This window comes from Protopterus annectens, chromosome 10.part0 (genome assembly GCF_019279795.1).
Source record: "Protopterus annectens isolate FY-2018-M chromosome 10.part0, PAN1.0, whole genome shotgun sequence".
Taxonomy (NCBI): domain Eukaryota; kingdom Metazoa; phylum Chordata; order Ceratodontiformes; family Protopteridae; genus Protopterus; species Protopterus annectens.
The window spans coordinates 315,311,978-315,330,777 of NC_056744.1; the positions used below are offsets into that span (position 1 = coordinate 315,311,978).

General features: G+C 42.4%; 1 protein-coding gene across 1 annotated transcript in view; it reads left to right on the forward strand.

Annotated features, from left to right (window-relative positions):
• Positions 1–18,800, forward strand: part of LOC122814137 (testicular spindle-associated protein SHCBP1L-like) — a 1,630,938-nt gene that overhangs the window by 1,261,789 nt on the left and 350,349 nt on the right. Inside the window, exon 7 of the mRNA XM_044086750.1 lies at positions 17,602–17,724. Coding sequence (XP_043942685.1) covers positions 17,602–17,724 — 123 coding nt within the window. The remainder of the gene's footprint in view (positions 1–17,601; positions 17,725–18,800) is intronic.

Consider the following 18,800-nt stretch of genomic DNA (forward strand, 5'->3'; position numbering starts at 1 on the left):
ACAAGACATTCCACTACCTAAAGCCCAGTCAACCAGATCCATGGGTACTTCATCTGCTTTTTGGTCAAGACCCTATATTGATGATATTTGATGAGCAGCTGCTTGGTCTAATGCACATACTTTTGTTATTCATTACAAATTGAATCTAATATCCAGAAGGTGAGCTGTTTTTGGCTCAGGTGTCCTCCTGAATATCCTTCCATGAAGCTTCCCAAGATCAACGTAGATGGGGACTCTGTCCCACTTGTTGAAGAAGAATGAAAAGGACATCAGATTTAAAAGTTTTGTACTCACCGTAACTAGGCATCTGTGTTGTCCATTTAACTAGGCATCTGTGTTGTCCATTTTCATTGTTCCTTAACTTCCTCCCATCCATCCCCGTCCTTAAATCTTTTGGAGGAAGCCATTGGATTGTTTATTGGAGCTTATAGGGTCATAGGTTGGTACTAGGCTATCGGCCCTAGGGCCTATACAAGCCTAGCTATAACCATTCCCTGGATATTTCTTCCCACAATATTTACTTCCCTAGTTCCGAGTTTGAGCCCTGTTCTTTCAGCTATCCCATCTCTTGTTTAGTTATAGGGGTTTTATGGCAAGAAACTCAGTCTGATGTATTGAAGATGGACAAGGGTATTATAGGTGGAGGGGGAGCTTGAGAGTTGAATGCAAAAAGTGTGTGGCTGAGTTGGTCCAAGGACTGGATCTGGACCCGTTTGTTGAGGAAGAATGAAAATGGACAACTAAACTATATGCCTGGTTACAGTGAGTACACAACTTTTAAATTTATGAGGAACAGTCCAGTAAATAGTAGGCAAAAATATGGACATTCTAAAAATCTGGACAGTTGAGAGTTATGGTCCCTCTTCACTTTACACTGTATACAGATTTCTTGAGCTGAGATGTTGAGAAGTATATATACCTCTTAACTGCTGTCACTGGCTGATCACTCTGTCTCACATACACACACTCTTACATGAAGATGCAGACAGAAACTTGCACACATTTTTTTTTCTTTAATTTTGCACTTGCTAAACAGCAAATGCGCTGCTTAACAAGTGTAATATAATGGCTTGATCAATCTGTCTTAATTTTCATGCATGCATACACTAACATATACACAGGTAAACACGCACTCCTTTAAAAAAAATTGTATTGTTTGTTTTTATTTTATGCTCGCTCGATAGCAAAAGTGATGCTTACTGAGCATAAAATCATGGTGACTGTTAGCTTCCTTACTGTCTGAACTTCTTGGCAGCGTAATATGCTGCCATGAAGTGGCGGACTCATTTTTCAGCAGACATTACTTGTACACTAACACCCTGCTGGAGGAAGTTCAATCTGATGTCAATTTTCATTCTATCCTTAACTATTAGATTCGGATCCTAACTGTCGGATCCAACTTGGTCGTTGTTGAAGCTCACGGTAGCTAAATGTCTCGAGCTTCTCCCTTACTCATAATGCTCCTCCCCCAAATGCCTCAGATCTCATTTATAGCTTCAAGCTAACAGAAGTGGTGTACCATCTCTCTCGACCTGTACAACTTAGATAAATTAAAATGTTTTGTATTTTCACCGTTTTTTTTTTTCTCTTCACTAATTAATAAATATTTATTTATTTATTTGCATTTGTTAACCGGGTTGGTCCAGCTGGGTAAGAATTACCCTTTTTCAGTGTACATACGAATAGAGACAGATTAACAATATTACAGAGGAAAACAATATTATGGGTACAATGGATAAGAAAAACAAACAATGAAAGTTTGAGAATATGAGTGAGGTAGGCCAGAGGCATGCATGCAAAAGATTTATGAAAAGGTGTTCTCAGCAAGATCTCTGAATTAAGTTAAAGTAGGCAAAGAAATGATGATTTAGGTGTGGAGTTAGTAGTGTGGGAGTTCTAGGTGGGAGCATGTGAAGGACATTCCCATTTGGAGGAGAGATGGGAGAGCAGCATGGATTTGAAATTGTTGTGGTTAGGTATATTACGTAGTGGTGTGGGGAGATTGTTCCATAGTTTGGCTATAGTGTGGGATAGTAGTAGTTTACCAGTTGGGTGGATGGGTTTGTGTACATGCAGGAGGTTTTGGCTTGTGGATCTCAGGGTACGGGTAGGTGTGTAGGGTGTTAGAGATTTAGCAAGAGAGGGTCATTCTGCTGGTTTAAAGATGAGTTTGTGGGCTGTTGTAAGTTGTAGGTACTTTAGGTGGTTATGGAGTTCTAGCCAGTTTAGGGTGTGTAGGGAGTGACGGTGATGGGAAGAGTTCTTAGAATTGGTTGCAAATTTGCAGATTTTGTTGTAACAGGCCTCAAGTTTAGCACGGAGTCCGAGTTGTAGGATGGAGAATAGGGGATCACCGTACAGGAGAGAGGGGAGAAGGAAGGTAGATGCAAGGGTATGACGGGAAGATGGAGTAAGGTAGTAGTTGTGTCTGTAGAGGAGGCTGATTTTCTGGTGGGGTTTTTTGATTGCTGAGAGGATGTGGGAGTCGAATTTTAGGTTTTCATCGATGGTAATGCCAAGTAGTTTGGTACTAGGAACAATTTCAAGAGGGGTGTTATTGTGGCTTTTGATGGAAAATTGGACTTTGTGGAACTGGGAAGTTTTAGTGGGAGTAAATATCATTAGCTTTGTTTTGTTGGCATTTAGGGCCAAGTGATGCGATTGCATCCATGATTCAATTTTGGAGAAGGCTGTTTGGGTATTAAGTAGAAGTTTGGAGGGGCAGGAGGCTGAGCAGATGATAGTGGAGTCATCTGCGTATTGGATGACTGAGGCTTCAGGGATGGAGAGGTGAAAGTTGTTAATGAATAAGTTGAAGAGCAGAGGGCCAAGTACTGATCCTTGGGAAACTCCTGTGGGTGTAGGTAAGAAAGGGGAGGTTGACACTCTCCATTGTACAGCTTGCTGGCGCGTGGAAAGGTAGCTGGAGAACCAGTCTAGGATTGAGGGAGATAGATGCAAGTGTGAGAGCTGGGACAGGAGGAGGGAATGGGAAATAGTGTTGAATGCCTTTGAGAGGTCAAGAAAAAGAGAAGATACGTATTTGCCGCTCTCACGTGCTAGGTTGACTGTTTCGAGGAAGGAAATAAGGGCTGTCATGGTGCTGTGGCCTGGGCGGAAGCCGTGCTGGGTGGGAGAGAGGAGTTTGTGCTGGATTAGGTAGGCATGAGCTGGGAGTGGATGGCTTTCTTTAGAATTATAGAGAGAGGAGAGAGTATAGTTATGGGTCTGAAGTTGGTAGTGTCTGTTCTTAATAATCTTTATTTTGAATCTCTCCGTGTTGTATTACTATATTTCATAATTTCTGTAGTACACAATCCAGTAGGCAAGCCTACCAAGAGCTCAGAAGTAAAGCAAAAGGACAAATCAAGCAAGATAGAATGAACTATATCCAAACTAAACACCAACACAGCCTGCTACAAGGCAAAGCCACTATCACTACCCATCCGACTCCAGTCCACATAACAGCAACCAAATTCAATACATACTTAGTCTCTTACTGCCCTTGCCATTGGTCACTCTCCTACCACCACTTCAAACCCCACCCCACCCCCAATAATTCAGTGCAGAAACACCACCTCATTACAGCCAGTATCAACCCGACTCCATTAACATTAAGAAGGTTTGTGGTCTGCACTGTAGTGGCAGAACAGGTAGCTTACATCCTTCTAAGTTGGGAACTGCTGATTGAGGGCTCAGTGTCTGTTATTCTAAAAGTGTATTAATTCTGGTTTAAGCACTTGGGCTTCAGGCCAGTTATTTTACATTAAGAGGGTTCGTGGTCTGCACTTTTGTGGGAGGAGAGGCTGGACTCTGCCCGTCTGAGCTGGGAATTTCTGGTTAAAGGCTTATAGTGCCTGCATATTTTAACTGCTTCTTACTGAAATTGGTCCACCTTGTTTGCTGTAGCATAGACTAGATCCAGACCTGCTGAATCTGGCTTTGTTTGTATAACTTGAGCACTAATCCAGGCATTCTTTAAAGTATTCAATTGTATTTATTACTGCTTGGTAGTAACTTGATTAAAGTGTAGCTATCATTCTAAGTCTTTTGGATTAAGCACTTGGGCTTCAGACCAGTTGTTTTACATTAGGAAGGTTTGTGGCCTGCACTGTGATGGCAGGACAGGTAGCTTACATCCTTCTAAGTTGGGAACTGCTGATTGAGGGCTCAGTGTCTGTTATTCTAAAAGTGTATTAGTTTGGTTTAAGCACTTGGGCTTCAGGCCAGTTATTTTACATTAAGAAGGTTCGTGGTCTGCACTCTTGTGGGAGGAGAGGCTGGACTCTGCCCTTCTGAGCTGGGAATTTCTGGTTAAAGGCTTATAGTGCCTGCATATTTGAACTGTTTCTTACTGAAATTGGTACACCTTGTTTGCTGTAGCAAAGACTAGATCCAGGACTGCTGAATCTAGCTTTGTTTGTATGCTTGTTTGTTTGCTTATTTCCCTGAAACACTAATTCCACCTAAATTGCGGCTTTTCAGCGCTTCTGTGGATCCCTAGTGATATCTGCATTGCTTACTGTACTTATTTCCTTGTTTCACTTTAAAGAAAGTTACTGTTTGTCGTTTTTGCATTTAAGTTACCTGTAACACATTGCATTTAAGTTACCTGGCACTTGCTCACTAAGTCAGCACTAAGGAATTAAAAGCACTACACCCTCACAAACTCCCCTTGAGTACCTTATTCCCCATTGGCCCTTTTTTCAGTTATAAAGGAATTCCCAATACTATTCTAGCATGTCCAAAGGTCAGTTGTCAATCTCCTCTCCGGTCCAGCTGGTGAATCTGGGAATCTTGAGGCAATGTTACAACTGCTTCATGTACACAGACAACCCTCTCCTCCTCCCAACAAATTCCAACACGTGAGAGATGCAGCCATATTGCCAAACTGGAGGCTAAGCTCTCTCAACTCAGTACTGGCGTAACCAGTCACGAGGAGAAGGAAACCACACTCACTACAATTCCAGTCTCACATAGACTTACCATGACAGCAAACCAAACACATAAACACAAAAACGTACTAGGAGGCTCTAAATAAAAATCTGCCTAAGCAGCAGAGACCTCCAAAGCAGACACCCAAGCAACCACTACCCCAAAACAAACCACGTGCAGCACATAGCTCACAAAGCCAGTGTGCCGAACAGTCACAGCCCTTAAGGCTAAACAGCACACCTCTGATACACTTGTAATAGGTGACTCTATCGTCAGGCACACTGACGTCCCACTCACCAGGCTGAACAAGAAGGTCACGGTGAGCTGCCTGTCGGGTGCTAGGATCCTCCACATAACACAAGCACTCAGGTCACTCCAAGGCAAGTACAAATATGACTCAAGTCATTGCCCATGCTGGTGTGAATGACCTGAGACGTACCTCCCTGGACTCCATGAAAAGAGACCTAGAGGAGCTCTCTGAGCATGTAGCCCAGGCCGGTATGACCCTGACCTTGAGTAGCATCTTACCCTCACCAAGAATGATACCACAATATTAAGACAAGATGATCAATTTCAACAATTGGCTTAAGTATTGGTGTCATTCAAAGGGGATCCAATGCCTGTCAGCCTGGGATGACATGCTCGATAAGCCACGATGCTTCGCTAGGGACGGCTTGCACCTGTCACCCCTGGGCTTTCGGATATTGGCAAAGGCTCTTGCTACCCCCATAGTGCCTTTTTTAGGCAAGGCTCAAAAGACAAACCCACCTCCATAGGTATCACAAGGGATAAGAAACTGAGTAATGCTACTCAACGCCAGAAGTCTAAACCTCAAGATGCACGCACTCAAAACTCTCCTTAGCATGGAGAACATCGATATCTGTGCAGTAACAGAAACCTGGTTCAAGGCTCCCGAGAGCACCCCAGCACTACCAGGTTATACCTCATACCATGCTTTTCGGCCCCAAAACTTGGACCGAAACACAAAAGGAGGGGGAAGTATCAGTATCAGTCAAAGATACCCACACCTCCAGGTTGGTGGCACAGCACAAAGCATCAGAGACTATCCATGTGCAACTAACAGTGGGTAAAACTGCCTTCCAGTTTATAGCCTGCTACAGACCACCCTCCCAAACCCAGGAACCCCACTCGGCCTTCGTGAGAACACTGGAAAATATGAAGGTCTCTCCAAACACCATTATATTAGGCGACTTCAACTACCCAAACATAGACTGGGAGCATTACTCTAGCTCCAACACCCTAGTCCAAAGGTTCCTAGAATTTATGAACTCAAATGCTATGGAACAACGTGTTACCACTCCCACAAGAGGGGAAAACATACTGGACCTGATCATCACCAACATGGGGACTCTATGCTCCAGACCAGAAGTGTATCCCTCACTGGTAAGATCAGACCATAAACTAATCTCACTGGATATTCACATCCCGACCCCACCCCCTGCCCAGAAAACCACAGTGAAAAACTTCTCTAAAGCAAATTTCACACTCCTCAAAACCGAGGTGGAATCCTTCAAAGCCCCACGGGCCTGTGGAAAATACGGCCCAGAATCGCAGAATCCTTTATAAACGCATTCTATGAACACTTTCAGGAATGCATGGATCATGCAATCCCAAATAAAACCAAGACCCAATCCTCCAAAGGCAGACGTCCTGTCTGGTGAACCCCAGCCATAAACAAACTATACAATAGAAGGAAGAAGCTACTACATGATAGAGCAAAATCCCAAAAAGGGAAGGCATCTCTGATCAGTATTAGCAAAAAACTACGGGCACTCATAAAATCGTCTAAGGCCAGCTTCGAGAGAAAAATTGCACAGGACACTAAGGATAATCACAAGGCTTTCTTTAGTTATGTTAGGAACCTGGGTGGGAATTCCCAGATATGCTCAGAATGAGTCCAAAATGACAAAAAATACACCGAACCCACAGACATTGCCAACATCCTAGCTGACAGGTTCAGCGCAAACCCCAAAAGGGCAAATATCTATCCCAGCAGAGTGCTGTCCCCCTGACATCTCAGATGCTCAGGTAAGAGCCGCCCTCTCCAAAGCAAAAAACACAGCATCAATGGGACCAGATGGTGTCCCGGGCTGCGTCCTACAGGAACTCCAAGAAGAGCTAAACCCAAACATAAAACTACTGTTCAATCTCAGCCTTACTACGGGATATGTCCCCAAAGAGTGGCGTACAGCAACAGTGGTCCCTCTCCACAAAGGTGATGCCTCAACGGATCCTGGAAACTATCGCCCCATAAGCCTGACTAGCTTAGTCTGCAAAGCTATGGAAAGGATCAATATGGACCTCATAAATAAAGATATTGGGGACCTACAGACACTGGATCCTACCCAGTTCGGCTTTGTTAAGGGCAGATCCTGCCTCTTAAACCTGGTCGATTTCTTTGAAACCGCAAACAAGGCCATTGACGAGGGGAAGGTGGTCCACACAGCCTACCTGGACCTCGCAAAAGCCTTCGATACAATACCCCACTCGGGCATTATGGATAAGCTCACCAGCTTAAATATAAACCCCTATGTCACTAGATGGGTTGCAAACTGGCTCAAGGACAGAACCCACATGGTTAGAATTGCTGGAGCCATGTCAGACTCCAAACCAGTTACAAGTGGCGTCCCACAAGGCTCAGTCCTGGGACCTCTCTTGTTCGGTATATATTTCTCGGAGGTACAGGCCAACACAGAAGGACTGTGGCTGACCAAGTTCGCAGATGACTGCAAACTGGGCGCCATAATCGACTCTCCAGCCGACGCAAGCGTCCTCCAAAAGGGCCTCATAGAAACAGACAACTGGTGCCAGAGCCATGGCCTCAAGCTGAATGCCAAAAAGTGTATAGTCATCCCCTTTGGCAAAAACAAAGTGCCCACAAATTACCACATAGGTGGTAATCCATTAAGTACAGAAGAAGTAATTGGGGACCTTGGGACCCAAGTTGATAGCAATCTCTCATTTGACAACCACGTGGCCAAAGTGTTTAGAAAAACATTTTATATAGCCCACCTAATCATGAAGGGATTCACATCTAGATCAGGGGAGGTCATCGTGCCTCTTTACTCATCCCTCATCAGGCCCATAATTGAGTACAATGCCCCTTTTGGGATGTACTTTACCAAGCACCTGCAGCAACTGGAAAGACCCCAAAAGTACCTCACCAAGAGGATCAAAGGGCTCAAACAGATGCCATATGCTGCCCAGTTAAAGAAACTCCAGCTCTACTCAGTGACATACCGCCTGCTCAGAGGCAATCTGTGCCTGACGTATAAAGCCATGTCCAACCCGGAATTACTGGACATGCTGCACCTCAGAAAATCCAAGTCCCATCGAGCTACACGCTCGAGAGACTTGAACCTCAGCACTGAAATAAATAGGACATGCTGGAGGGACAGATTCATAACCCAGAGGCTCCCTTCACTCTGGAATAAAATCCCAGTCCAGGTTAGGCAGAGTCTCCCTCATTGACTCTCTTCAAGAGGAATCTTGATGAGTGGATGGGAGATCGTAGGTTTACCCCGGGTATCACTTCTGTGTCACTGTTAGACAGAGGCACAGTATACTAACCTCGAAAAAGGGCATAGCAAAATTCATTTAAAATGGGTGGCGAAAGCCAAACACACTCTGGCTAGGCTTATAAATGCCCTAGGGCAGATAGCCTAGTATGAACCTATGAATTGGTACTACTTGCATACCATTGTTAGTATCTGTTCCTCCTTAGGACTCTGTTGTAGCCTTTCTTCACCATTGTTGGTATTCCCTTACTTTTTTTTAAGAAAAAAAGTATTTGTCTATCATGCTTATTTTTTCTCTGATTTATTGTAGTTCCTGTTGTTGTTGGTAACGGAACGTAAGAACAAGTTGATTTTGAATGGTCTCATTCCTTTATTCTTTGGAGAAGCCATATCTGAGTTGCCTAAACCTAGACCTTTTTCAAAATCATCTTCTGACTCGAGAAAGAGAAGTCAAAAAGACCCGGTCTCAATCCCAGATCCAAAAAATGCAGAAGCATATGGATTCGTTGGAGCAGACCATCTCAGTACTGTCAGAGCCCGCCCTGATAAGTATACCCTATTGGATCTGTCACCAACAGAAGTAATCGAGATGCCTTTATTTCCACACACCAGATACTCCCTGTCCGTGAATCTATTTCCTGACCGGCTCCCATCGCCCTTTCTACAAAGACAGACGTCCTCATCCGTTCGTTCCACTTGTTCATTTAGAAGCTTCACAGAAGAAGACATGGAGAGAATGAGGAAGATCCTGTCAGTACAGGGGCAGATTTTGTCTTTGGTGCCTACCTCTGTGGGTCAGGTAATCTGTCCTTCCACAATACCCCCTTTGCAGATTCCTGCTCTGACACTTATATTACTACAGAATCCCAGGATCTTACCCATCCTGATCGGTCAGCCTCGGCAATGACAATGTCCGTATCCTCAGATCTGAGATCTCTGAGACTTTCAGTCCACTCAGGGCCGGAGGGCTGTCGGAGTCGAAGTCTGCCTATTGTATCTGGGGTGCAGTTTGACTCCAAAGTTTTTGGAGCCATCTCTGTGTCTTGGAGCCTCAGCACTGAACATTTCGACTTTGGCTTCCACCTTGGGGGCTATTGCCATCGGAGCGGGGGGGGGGGGATTCAGAAGCTTGCCTTCTCAGAGCAGAACCCCTCTTCCGCTCCTTTGAGCTTTACCTTAGAGGCTGCGAAGAGTTTTCTTTCCTTCAACAGATCTGATGGAGCCTTACCTCTTGGATCCTAGACATTCTACATTTTTGTCAGAGCATCAAGAGCCTCTACTTCTCTCCGCAGGGGCATCCAGTACCAAAGACCCAGGTTTCCTCCCAGGGAAGTCTTATTTGCTCTTCTAATACCTCCTCCTTCAGAGCATCCCACTGAAGAGGTGCCCAGGAAGAGGACTTGTAAGAGGAATCACGTAGACTCCCTGCCAGGAGTTTATCACTGAAGACGCAGATTTCGATGAATGCGAAGGGTCCCCACAGTCACCATTTGAAGATATATTTGGAGACTTTCTGGAAATTCTTAAACAGAAGTGGTTGGACTACCTCCGACCCTACGTCCAAGGAATCTGTTCTCCTGGAGGCCTTTGATACAGGACCCTCCGTCCAAGGAATCTGTTCTGAAGGCCTTTGGTACAGGACCCTCTACCTCTTGGGTGATGGGCGACTCCACCCACTGATGAGCTCATTGATGTGATCTCTTGGCAGATGTTCGTTTGCCATATTTTCTGCTTTTTTTGTGGAATTAATAAAGGATTTTTAGCTCAAAGTGTGGTGTGGCCTTCCGAAGTGCTCTTTTTACACTTTTTGGAGTTTGGTTGGTTTTGAGCACTTTATTCTCTTATTTCCTGGTCTTGTCCATAGAACCCATAAATGGGAGACCAGGCAGGATAATGGCACCACCTGAGGATTGACAGTTCTGCGGGAGTGGGGTTCCACTTGATGCCATGGTTGTAGCGGTGGCCACAAAGAAATAATTCACTGACAAGCGTTTCAATGTCAAACCCCTAACAGGGAGTCACGGGTGATGGACAGATTAGGGAAGGTGTGTCTTTGCTTCAGCGGCTTTTGTACTAAGGTCACTGAAGTCTAACAAAGTATGCCAAATAGTTCAGAGGGATCTGACTCTAAGGAGTTGTCAAATACTCTCACAGGAGCCATTTCTGAAGAGCTTCAAGATTCTGTAATGTCTCAGTTGGCAACCCTACAGTCTATATCCATCTCTTCTATGAAGTTTCCTTCCAGCATAGAGGAAGGAACCTCAAGAGCAGCAGGTTCAGGTACTTCCATGAGGATACATGCCTTGGATGTACTTGAGCGGTTTTGCAGAGCTATTTGAGTCCTGTTTTGTCATGCTTCTTTTGATGGAACTACACTGTTTTTCCATAAAGTAAAGGAAACTTGTCCAGATGTGACAAGAAAGACCTTGTCTGATGTGGGCATATGTTTTTCGGCACCCCAAAGATCCTATTCCAGGAATCGGCACAGTAGCCAGAAGATGTAGCTCAAAAAGTGTCAAGGTCCTTTTCAAGACAGATGTGAAGGAGGTTCCCCCAGGGCAGAGGAGGGATCTCTAATGGATGACAATGCACTCGTGGCAGAAGTGACTCGCAAAACCAGGGTTTATGAGAATCTTTCTTTAGCAAACTGTATCAGCGCTCCTGAACCGGAGGCCTGACTGTCCACCCCTGGAGACAGTCGGGGGGGGGGGGCATTTATCCCTGCTCCTGGCTAGACATAACAAAGATACTTGGGTGCAGAGGATTATTTCCAGAGGTTATATAATACCTTTCTCCTTTCCACCTCCAATTCCAAGAAAAATCCCCAACATACCACCCAGTCAGAGGGATCAAGCAGCAATTCAAATTTAAACGCTGCTAGAGTCATCCAAGAGGTCCCACCAAACCAATTAGGATCCAGAATTTACTCAAGGTTATTTTTAGTACCAAAGAAAACAGGGGACTGGAGACCAATTTTGGATCTTACCCATCTAAACAAATCAATTCAGTGAGCCAGGTTCCGGATGGTTACGGTTCAGTCCATTCTACACTTTTTGGGCAAGGACGACTGGATGTTCTGTATAGATCTTCAGGATGCCTATTATATAAAAATGAACAGGTGATCCAGAAAGTACCTATGTTTCTGGCTGGGAGCCAGTCATTTCCATTTCAGAATACTGCTCTTCTGGCTCACCACGGTCCCAAAGGTGTTCACCAAATGCATGGCAGTAGTAGCAGCTCACCTCAGACTTCTCGGATTCCAGGTGTTTCACTTCCTGAATGACTGGCTCATTTCCTTAGGGTTGCCACCAGTCCCTCTTTGCGAGGGACAGTCGTGTCTTGCTGAAAAAAAAACTAAAAAAATGGCAAATGTCCTGAGGTTTTAGGACAAAAAATATTTCATAAGTTTTCTTTAAAAATTGCATAATTCAGTTATTTTTTATTTGAAACACCTAAATGCTGTAAGATAATGTAAACAGCTTAAATACTAAATGAATGAGCTTTTATTTTGGCAAAGAAGTGAAGTTCTGTCCTGTGCATTGGCCTTGGTATATTTTATACTGTAAAATTTCACATTTCTACAAAAAGTGTCCCACTTTGGGTATTTGAAAAGGTAGCAACCCTATTTCCACTCCGAGCAGGCATCAGCTCATACATACAAGGGGTCAGGTTCTCCAGACTTGCACTCTTCTGGGGATAACCATACATTACAACAAATCACAACTACAGCTAACTTGACATTGGAGTTTATAGGAGCACTTCTCAATACAAAATCTGCCATTGCTTCTCTTCCATCACACAGAGTTCAGTCAGTAAAATCGCAAGTCAGAAAGTTTATGGCGAGTACCTCAATTTCAGCCTGTCTAGCCCTTCATACTCTTAAGTTTTTTTGGCTGTGGCAATAATTTTTGTCTCACTAGCGAAGTTTTACATGATTCTACAGTGGATGCTGGTTACTCAGTGGTCAGACCTTTATTAATGTCATACCAGATAAGAATTACCCAGACATGCAAAACAGATCTGACTTGATGGATTCAATCCGAACAAATACTTCAAGGCCATCCTTTTATTCCCCAACAAGACCGTAATGTTAGTGACCACGGATGCTTCCCAGATAGGGTGGGGGGTATTATCTGAGAAAGACAGTCCAGGCCACATGATCCCCCAAGGAGGCCAGTTTGTACATAAATGTTGTGAAGATGAGAGTGGTGCTTTTAGCATTGGAGGCGTTTTAGGATGCTCTTCCCTCTGGGGCGATTGTGATTCAAACAGACATGTCAGTTGTATGGTATATCAACAAACAAGGGGGGAACCAAATCCTGCCCATTGTATCGAGATGTTCTCTGGGTCTAGTAGTGAGTGATCTCTTCCAACCGCTTTCTATTAGCAATGCACATTCCAGGGAAATCTAACTTGAGAGCAGGTGAATTCTTCTACTCCAAAAGGGTCCTTCAATGAAGCAGTGACGGATGAGATTTTCTATAGATGTGGCCAGCCTTGTTATGACCTCTTTGCTGTCCCCTAAATAACAAGTGCAGCAACTAACTTGCTCTAATTCCTCCACAGGGGAAGTCACCAAGGGATGCTCTACACTACGATTGGCCCTCTGATCATCTCTGTACTTATCCACCAATTCCATTGATCCTAAAATTTCTGCAGAAAGCTGCCAGGTTGAAGAGCAAAGTAATCCTTATTGTACCCTGCTGGCTACGATAAATTTGGTTTTCCTTCCTTTTGCCTCGCTTAGTTCAACCACCATGGAACCTAGATCCAACTTTGGACCTCCTCTCTCACCCAATAGGTATGACACAAACAGATATACGAGAGCTCAAGCTTACTGCTTGGCTTCTCCAATTCCATTAATAGCCAAACAACCATGCTTTCTCCGCCTATTTGTTGTATAATTTTATCTTCCCATAAACCCTCAACAAAAAAAAATAATATTCCAGTAAATGGAAAAGGCTCGTTCTTTGAGCACAACAGCAAAACAATGACCTTTTTTTTCAGCCCCTATCAATTGCATTTTGGACTTTCTAAAACACATTTCTAAACAGTGAGCCGAACTGGAGAAAGCGTTCCTATAAACAAACCACTTTATTCACAATCCTCGAAATCAACAGTCAAGACTGTTGATTTCGAGGATTGTGAATAAAGTGGTTTGTTTATAGGAACGCTTTCTCCAGTTCGGCTCATTATTTTCTTTAGTTTGGACTTTGTTCGTTGTTGACATTTCTAAACAGTGCTAGTTCTTCAGCCGTCGAAGTACAACTGGCAGCAGTTTCCAATTATCATGTTGGATTTAATGACACCTCTATAGCTTCTCACAAGTTGAGCAAGGCTTTCTGAAAAGTTACTCTCCTCCTAAGGCCTGCTTTTAAAGATCCTAATCCTCCATGGGATTTAAATCTGATGTTGCAGTCTGTCACAAATCCCCTTTTGAACCAGCATATACATGCGACTTAAAATATCGTACATGGAAGACAGTTTTCTTAGTTTCCATTAGTTCTGCAAGAAAAATTTTCTGAGATTCAGGCATTACCCTCTAAATCTCCATATTTAGTTTTCCACAAAGATAGAATGACCTTACGTACTAATACTTCCTTTCTGCCTAAGGTGGTTTCAGAATCCAGTATTAATCAAGCTATTAACTTTCCAGTGTTCTTCCGTAACTTTTCCAGCAAAGGAGAATATGTCTTGCATTTACTGGATGGTCATAGACATTTGCACTTATATTTCCATAGGGCAGAGAAAATCAAAAAAGCTGGCCATTTGTTCATTTAATTTTCGAAATTAACTTGGGGAAACCAGTTGCTAAAGTTAAGTTATCAAAGTGGTTGACAAACTGCATTTCATTCATTTACACTAAACTTGGCATTACTCTTACACATTCCTTAAAAGCACACACCATTAGATCCATGGCGACTTCCACAATTATTCAATCAAGAATGCCCATGGATGATATATGTGCAGCAGAAACTTGTGCTATTCCCCATACTTTTGTTACTTACTGCAAGTTGGATCTGGTCTCCAGATGCAGGACATCATTTGGTTCTGTGGTGCTTAGGAATATCTTTCCTTGAATTCACCCTGGACACAGCTTGGGACGTTGTCCCAATAGTTGAGGATAGAATGAAAATTGACAATATCAAATAAAGAAGTTATGTAGTTACCATAACGTTCCATCTGTGTTGTCCATTTTCATTCTTCCTCATCTTCCCTCCTACCAAGCCCCACCCAAGGACTTCTGGAGGAATGAGTGTTTACAGGATGCCTGTATACTTAATTTTTTATATATATGACTCATAGATGGCTTCTCCACTAACCTTTTTCATCCTTTACTCTGTATTGAGCAGCAAACAAGATCTGAGTCATTTGGGAGAGGTGCATTATGGGTAAGGGAGAAGCTCGAGAAAGTTGGTTACTGTAAGCTTTAACAGTGGCAGAGTTGGATCCAGCGTTTCAGATCCAAACCCAGTAGGTCAGGAAGAATGAAAATGGACAACACAGATGGAACATTGCAGTAAGTACATAACTTTTTTTTTCTCCCTTCAAGGTGCCAATGTATAGTTTGTCCATTCTCTAATACAAAATAATCCATTTCAGATCCAAGTGTAACTCCCTTCTACAAGTCCATTGACTTTTGTTCCACACAGCTTATTAACCACATTTTATCACTTCCTATATTTTTTCCATCCTTCCCTTTATTTTTACATTTTCTTGTTAAATCACAGTGAATTGCCTGCAAGTATAATGTTTGTTAACCACCACAAATTGTAATACTTGATGAAACAGATTATTTTTTCTTGCTAGTTACATATGCACATAAAGCTGTGATTCTATAAACATGCTCTCTCCACCTCACATTAACAACAGTTAACCATCCCATCATTGCCCAGATAACATTGTGTTTTATACAACACAGCCACTCTAGAGCAACCTTCACTTAAGTTCCATGTTATATTTCCACCCCTTCATTTTACTTTTTGCAGTCTTTCTGTACTTGTCAGGAATCTTACATCCTCTAAAGAATAACATCCACATCCCATATGTTTAAATTTTCGTTCTTTTTAACTCTCCCCAATTGAATATGCTTTCTTTTATGTATAAAATAACCCTTGATCTTCATAGTCAGATTTTTCACTGGCTAGGACCTCCTAAAAAGGTATTACTTATTAATCCCTTCTCCTGACCTGTCTTCTTGCACGCACGCTGTCCTCAGTTCCCCTCCATATTTTTTAATTCTTTTACAGTTTCTTCTTCTTCACCTAGTTCAACATATCCTCCCTTCTCCATTCCTCATGAATGTTTTCTTCCCTTTCCCCCCTCTTTTTCATTACTTACTGTTTGCTGTTGGCAATCCATTTACAAGTGTCACATTTTTTTTACACAACCTGCAGTCAGCACACACGCACGCACACTTTATTGCTGTGTGTACTTTCTCCCCACTTTGGTTACATTGTACTGTCACAATCATTGATTAAATGAGAAATTTCCCCAGTAAAGAAACATGATTTACACTGGAGTGATAACTTAATGTCCCTCTATGACCAACTACAAAATAACACTTGGAAAGTTTTTTGTCGTGTTTATCACATTTCAGAACAGCTTCTCCACCCTCCATTCCACTAGTTTCTTTCATCTCTAACTTTCACAATATTATCAACAGATTCACTCAGACCCTGCATCCATTTTTTAACATCTTTTTCCAGGTAATTGATTCTAAACTGCAAGATAGTATTTTTTTTTTTAAATATTTATTACCAGAAAACAATCGTTCCACTGATAAGTCTGTGTCTGATAATGTATAAAAGGCTGAATTTTTGATCTTAAAAACTCAAAAGTTACCAAAATTTTCCCCTACATATCTGTTGGTGTCGTTTTTTTGTTCTTACTCTCACAGTTGGTCTCTTCTGTATAAAACCAGTTTTACTTGGTTTGTTGCTGCTTTCCTTTTTTGCCTGCTGTTACTACTGCACATGTTTTAGTTACTGCATTATCTGCTGCCACAAAACCCAGGCACCTTCTCAGTTTGCTGCTGATTTCCTCTTCTTCTTTCTGTCACTGCTGCATTTTCTGGTTCCTTTTACACACCACCACCCTCAGAACTTCTAAAAAAAAGTTATCTGCCATCTCACCCCATGACACAGCAGAGCTGTCACATGGATTATCCTGCTCAGTTATTTGTAACAAAACATCATCTGCAAGCCATCCCGATGCCAGTTCTCTTATCTGCACCACTTCAACAGTCTCTTATCTCCTCTGTGGAGACGACTAAACACTGCTCATTTGTAACATCCGCCACCCTGGAAACTTTGTTGGTATTTTGAAGCTTCATACTGAACAAATGATTCTCCAAATTCTCACTTTCTACCTCCAGACTGTCCATAGCTTTTCTCTCCACCATGCTGCTGCTTCCCTTATGCCTATGCCTTGCTGCTGTAGGAGCCCTCTGGTTCCATCTAGCAGCTCCAAAGAGTAGAAGTTCCCATAATGCCCTGGCCAGATTTCCTCTAGTAGTATAAATACTTCCGCGGGTCACCTGTGAAAAGATGCCACTAGCCTGGTAGGACTAACCTGGTCAGCAAAATATAGAGAAAAAAATTAAAAATGTAACTGATTGAATAATAAGTTGAATAAAGCCAACCAGAAGCAGAGTTTTTAGTTGGTAGGGTGAGATCTCCCTCACCCATAACCTTCTGCAGGTCTGCACTCCCAAGCAAGTATAAATAAAGTAGAGGTCACTGCCCTCGAAGGGAAGTTTCACCATTGCAGAGACTTCCAGAAGGCATTGTTTCCTAAAATTGCTTTTACATCATCTCACAAGTGGCCATTACACACAGAGACTGCTAAGTAGTGGAATGACTGTTTGAAGGGACCTTTGCTGGTTCTTGCAGCGTGATATTGTTTCTGAAGAAGTGTGTGGAATACACCATTCTTCATAAAGTGAGTAAGCCAAAAAGTTGCTTATTACTCAAGATGATGTCTTAGCACTAAAGTTTGCCATTATGGTGAATACTTAATTGCTTCAACTGTTTACATATGAATGTTGCAGCTAATAAAGCATTTTATGATTGATAGAATTAATGCATTTTTACTGATTTAAACTTAAAATTTCTTTCCTTTAAAGGGGCCTGGTGTTGAATTATATCCTGGGAGTGTTGCAGAGCTGGAAGGGAATGATATTCATGACTGTTGTTCTCTGAAAAGTTGTGACATACTGAAGCATTCTTTAGGTGGAATTAACCTGAAGGTAACAAGGTTTCCTTTTGTTTACATATCCATGCAACTACTTTTTTGTAAATATTCTTAAATTGTTAGCAGAGCTGATGACTTTATTTTCTTGTTTTGATTTTGGCTATATTTTGATCATGTTAAATTTGACATTACTCAGAAATGCTGCAGTTGTTACTAGATCAAGAAGTATCCCAACACTTAGGTAGGTCTGGCGAAAACCACAGGTCACTGGAATGAGCTAATGTGCCCTAGAGATGAGAAATTAATTCGGCATCAGACATGACAGACGCTGTGGTATAGTACATGGCATTCATTTGATCACTGTTGCAGTAGCCTATGTTATATAGAATGTATTCTGCCAAGAAATCTGATCAACAAGTTTCCAAAGTTTTAGGGCACCTTCCATATGCAGGGTACCAAACTTCAGAACATTCTTGCTGTCAATGTGTGCTTTTCTGCAGGCTCCGGGTGATCAGCAGTCAGCTAGCACTTCATCAAGGCTGAGCAGATGAGTATCCTGTTGGGGAATACCTTTTTTTTTTTGTTGTTGGTGAAGAAAAATTGATGTTTGTAATATTGATCACTGCTACTGTAGCCTTACCTATATGGATTATATCTTGCTATGATTATAACAGCCATCCAGCTTCCAAAGCTTAAGGACACCTTTTACATGTCATCAACTCAAGCAGAGCTGAAGCATGGTTTGAGCTTCAAGCTTTCCTGCCACCATAGAGTAACCGTCCAACGGGCTTTGGGGGTTGGAAGTTCAGCTAACATTTCTGTCTAGGCAGATAAATTTCTTTTGGTGAATAAAACTTCTATATCCTATTTTTCTGTGAAATTATTAAATTTAAGTTAGAAAGGATGTTTTTTATTGACTGACAAATGACTTTTAGTCACTTTTTACTAAAGCATTACTTGAGGCCAGCAATGGTTACTTTTGTGGGGAATAAGCTGTTAAAACTAACTTAAAACTATTATCTGATGTAGTTTTCATTCATTCCTCAACACATGGGTCTTGGATCCAGCTTAGCCTATCATATCCAGTTCTTGAGCTTCTCCCTGTACCCATAATGCCTCAGTACCCTGTAA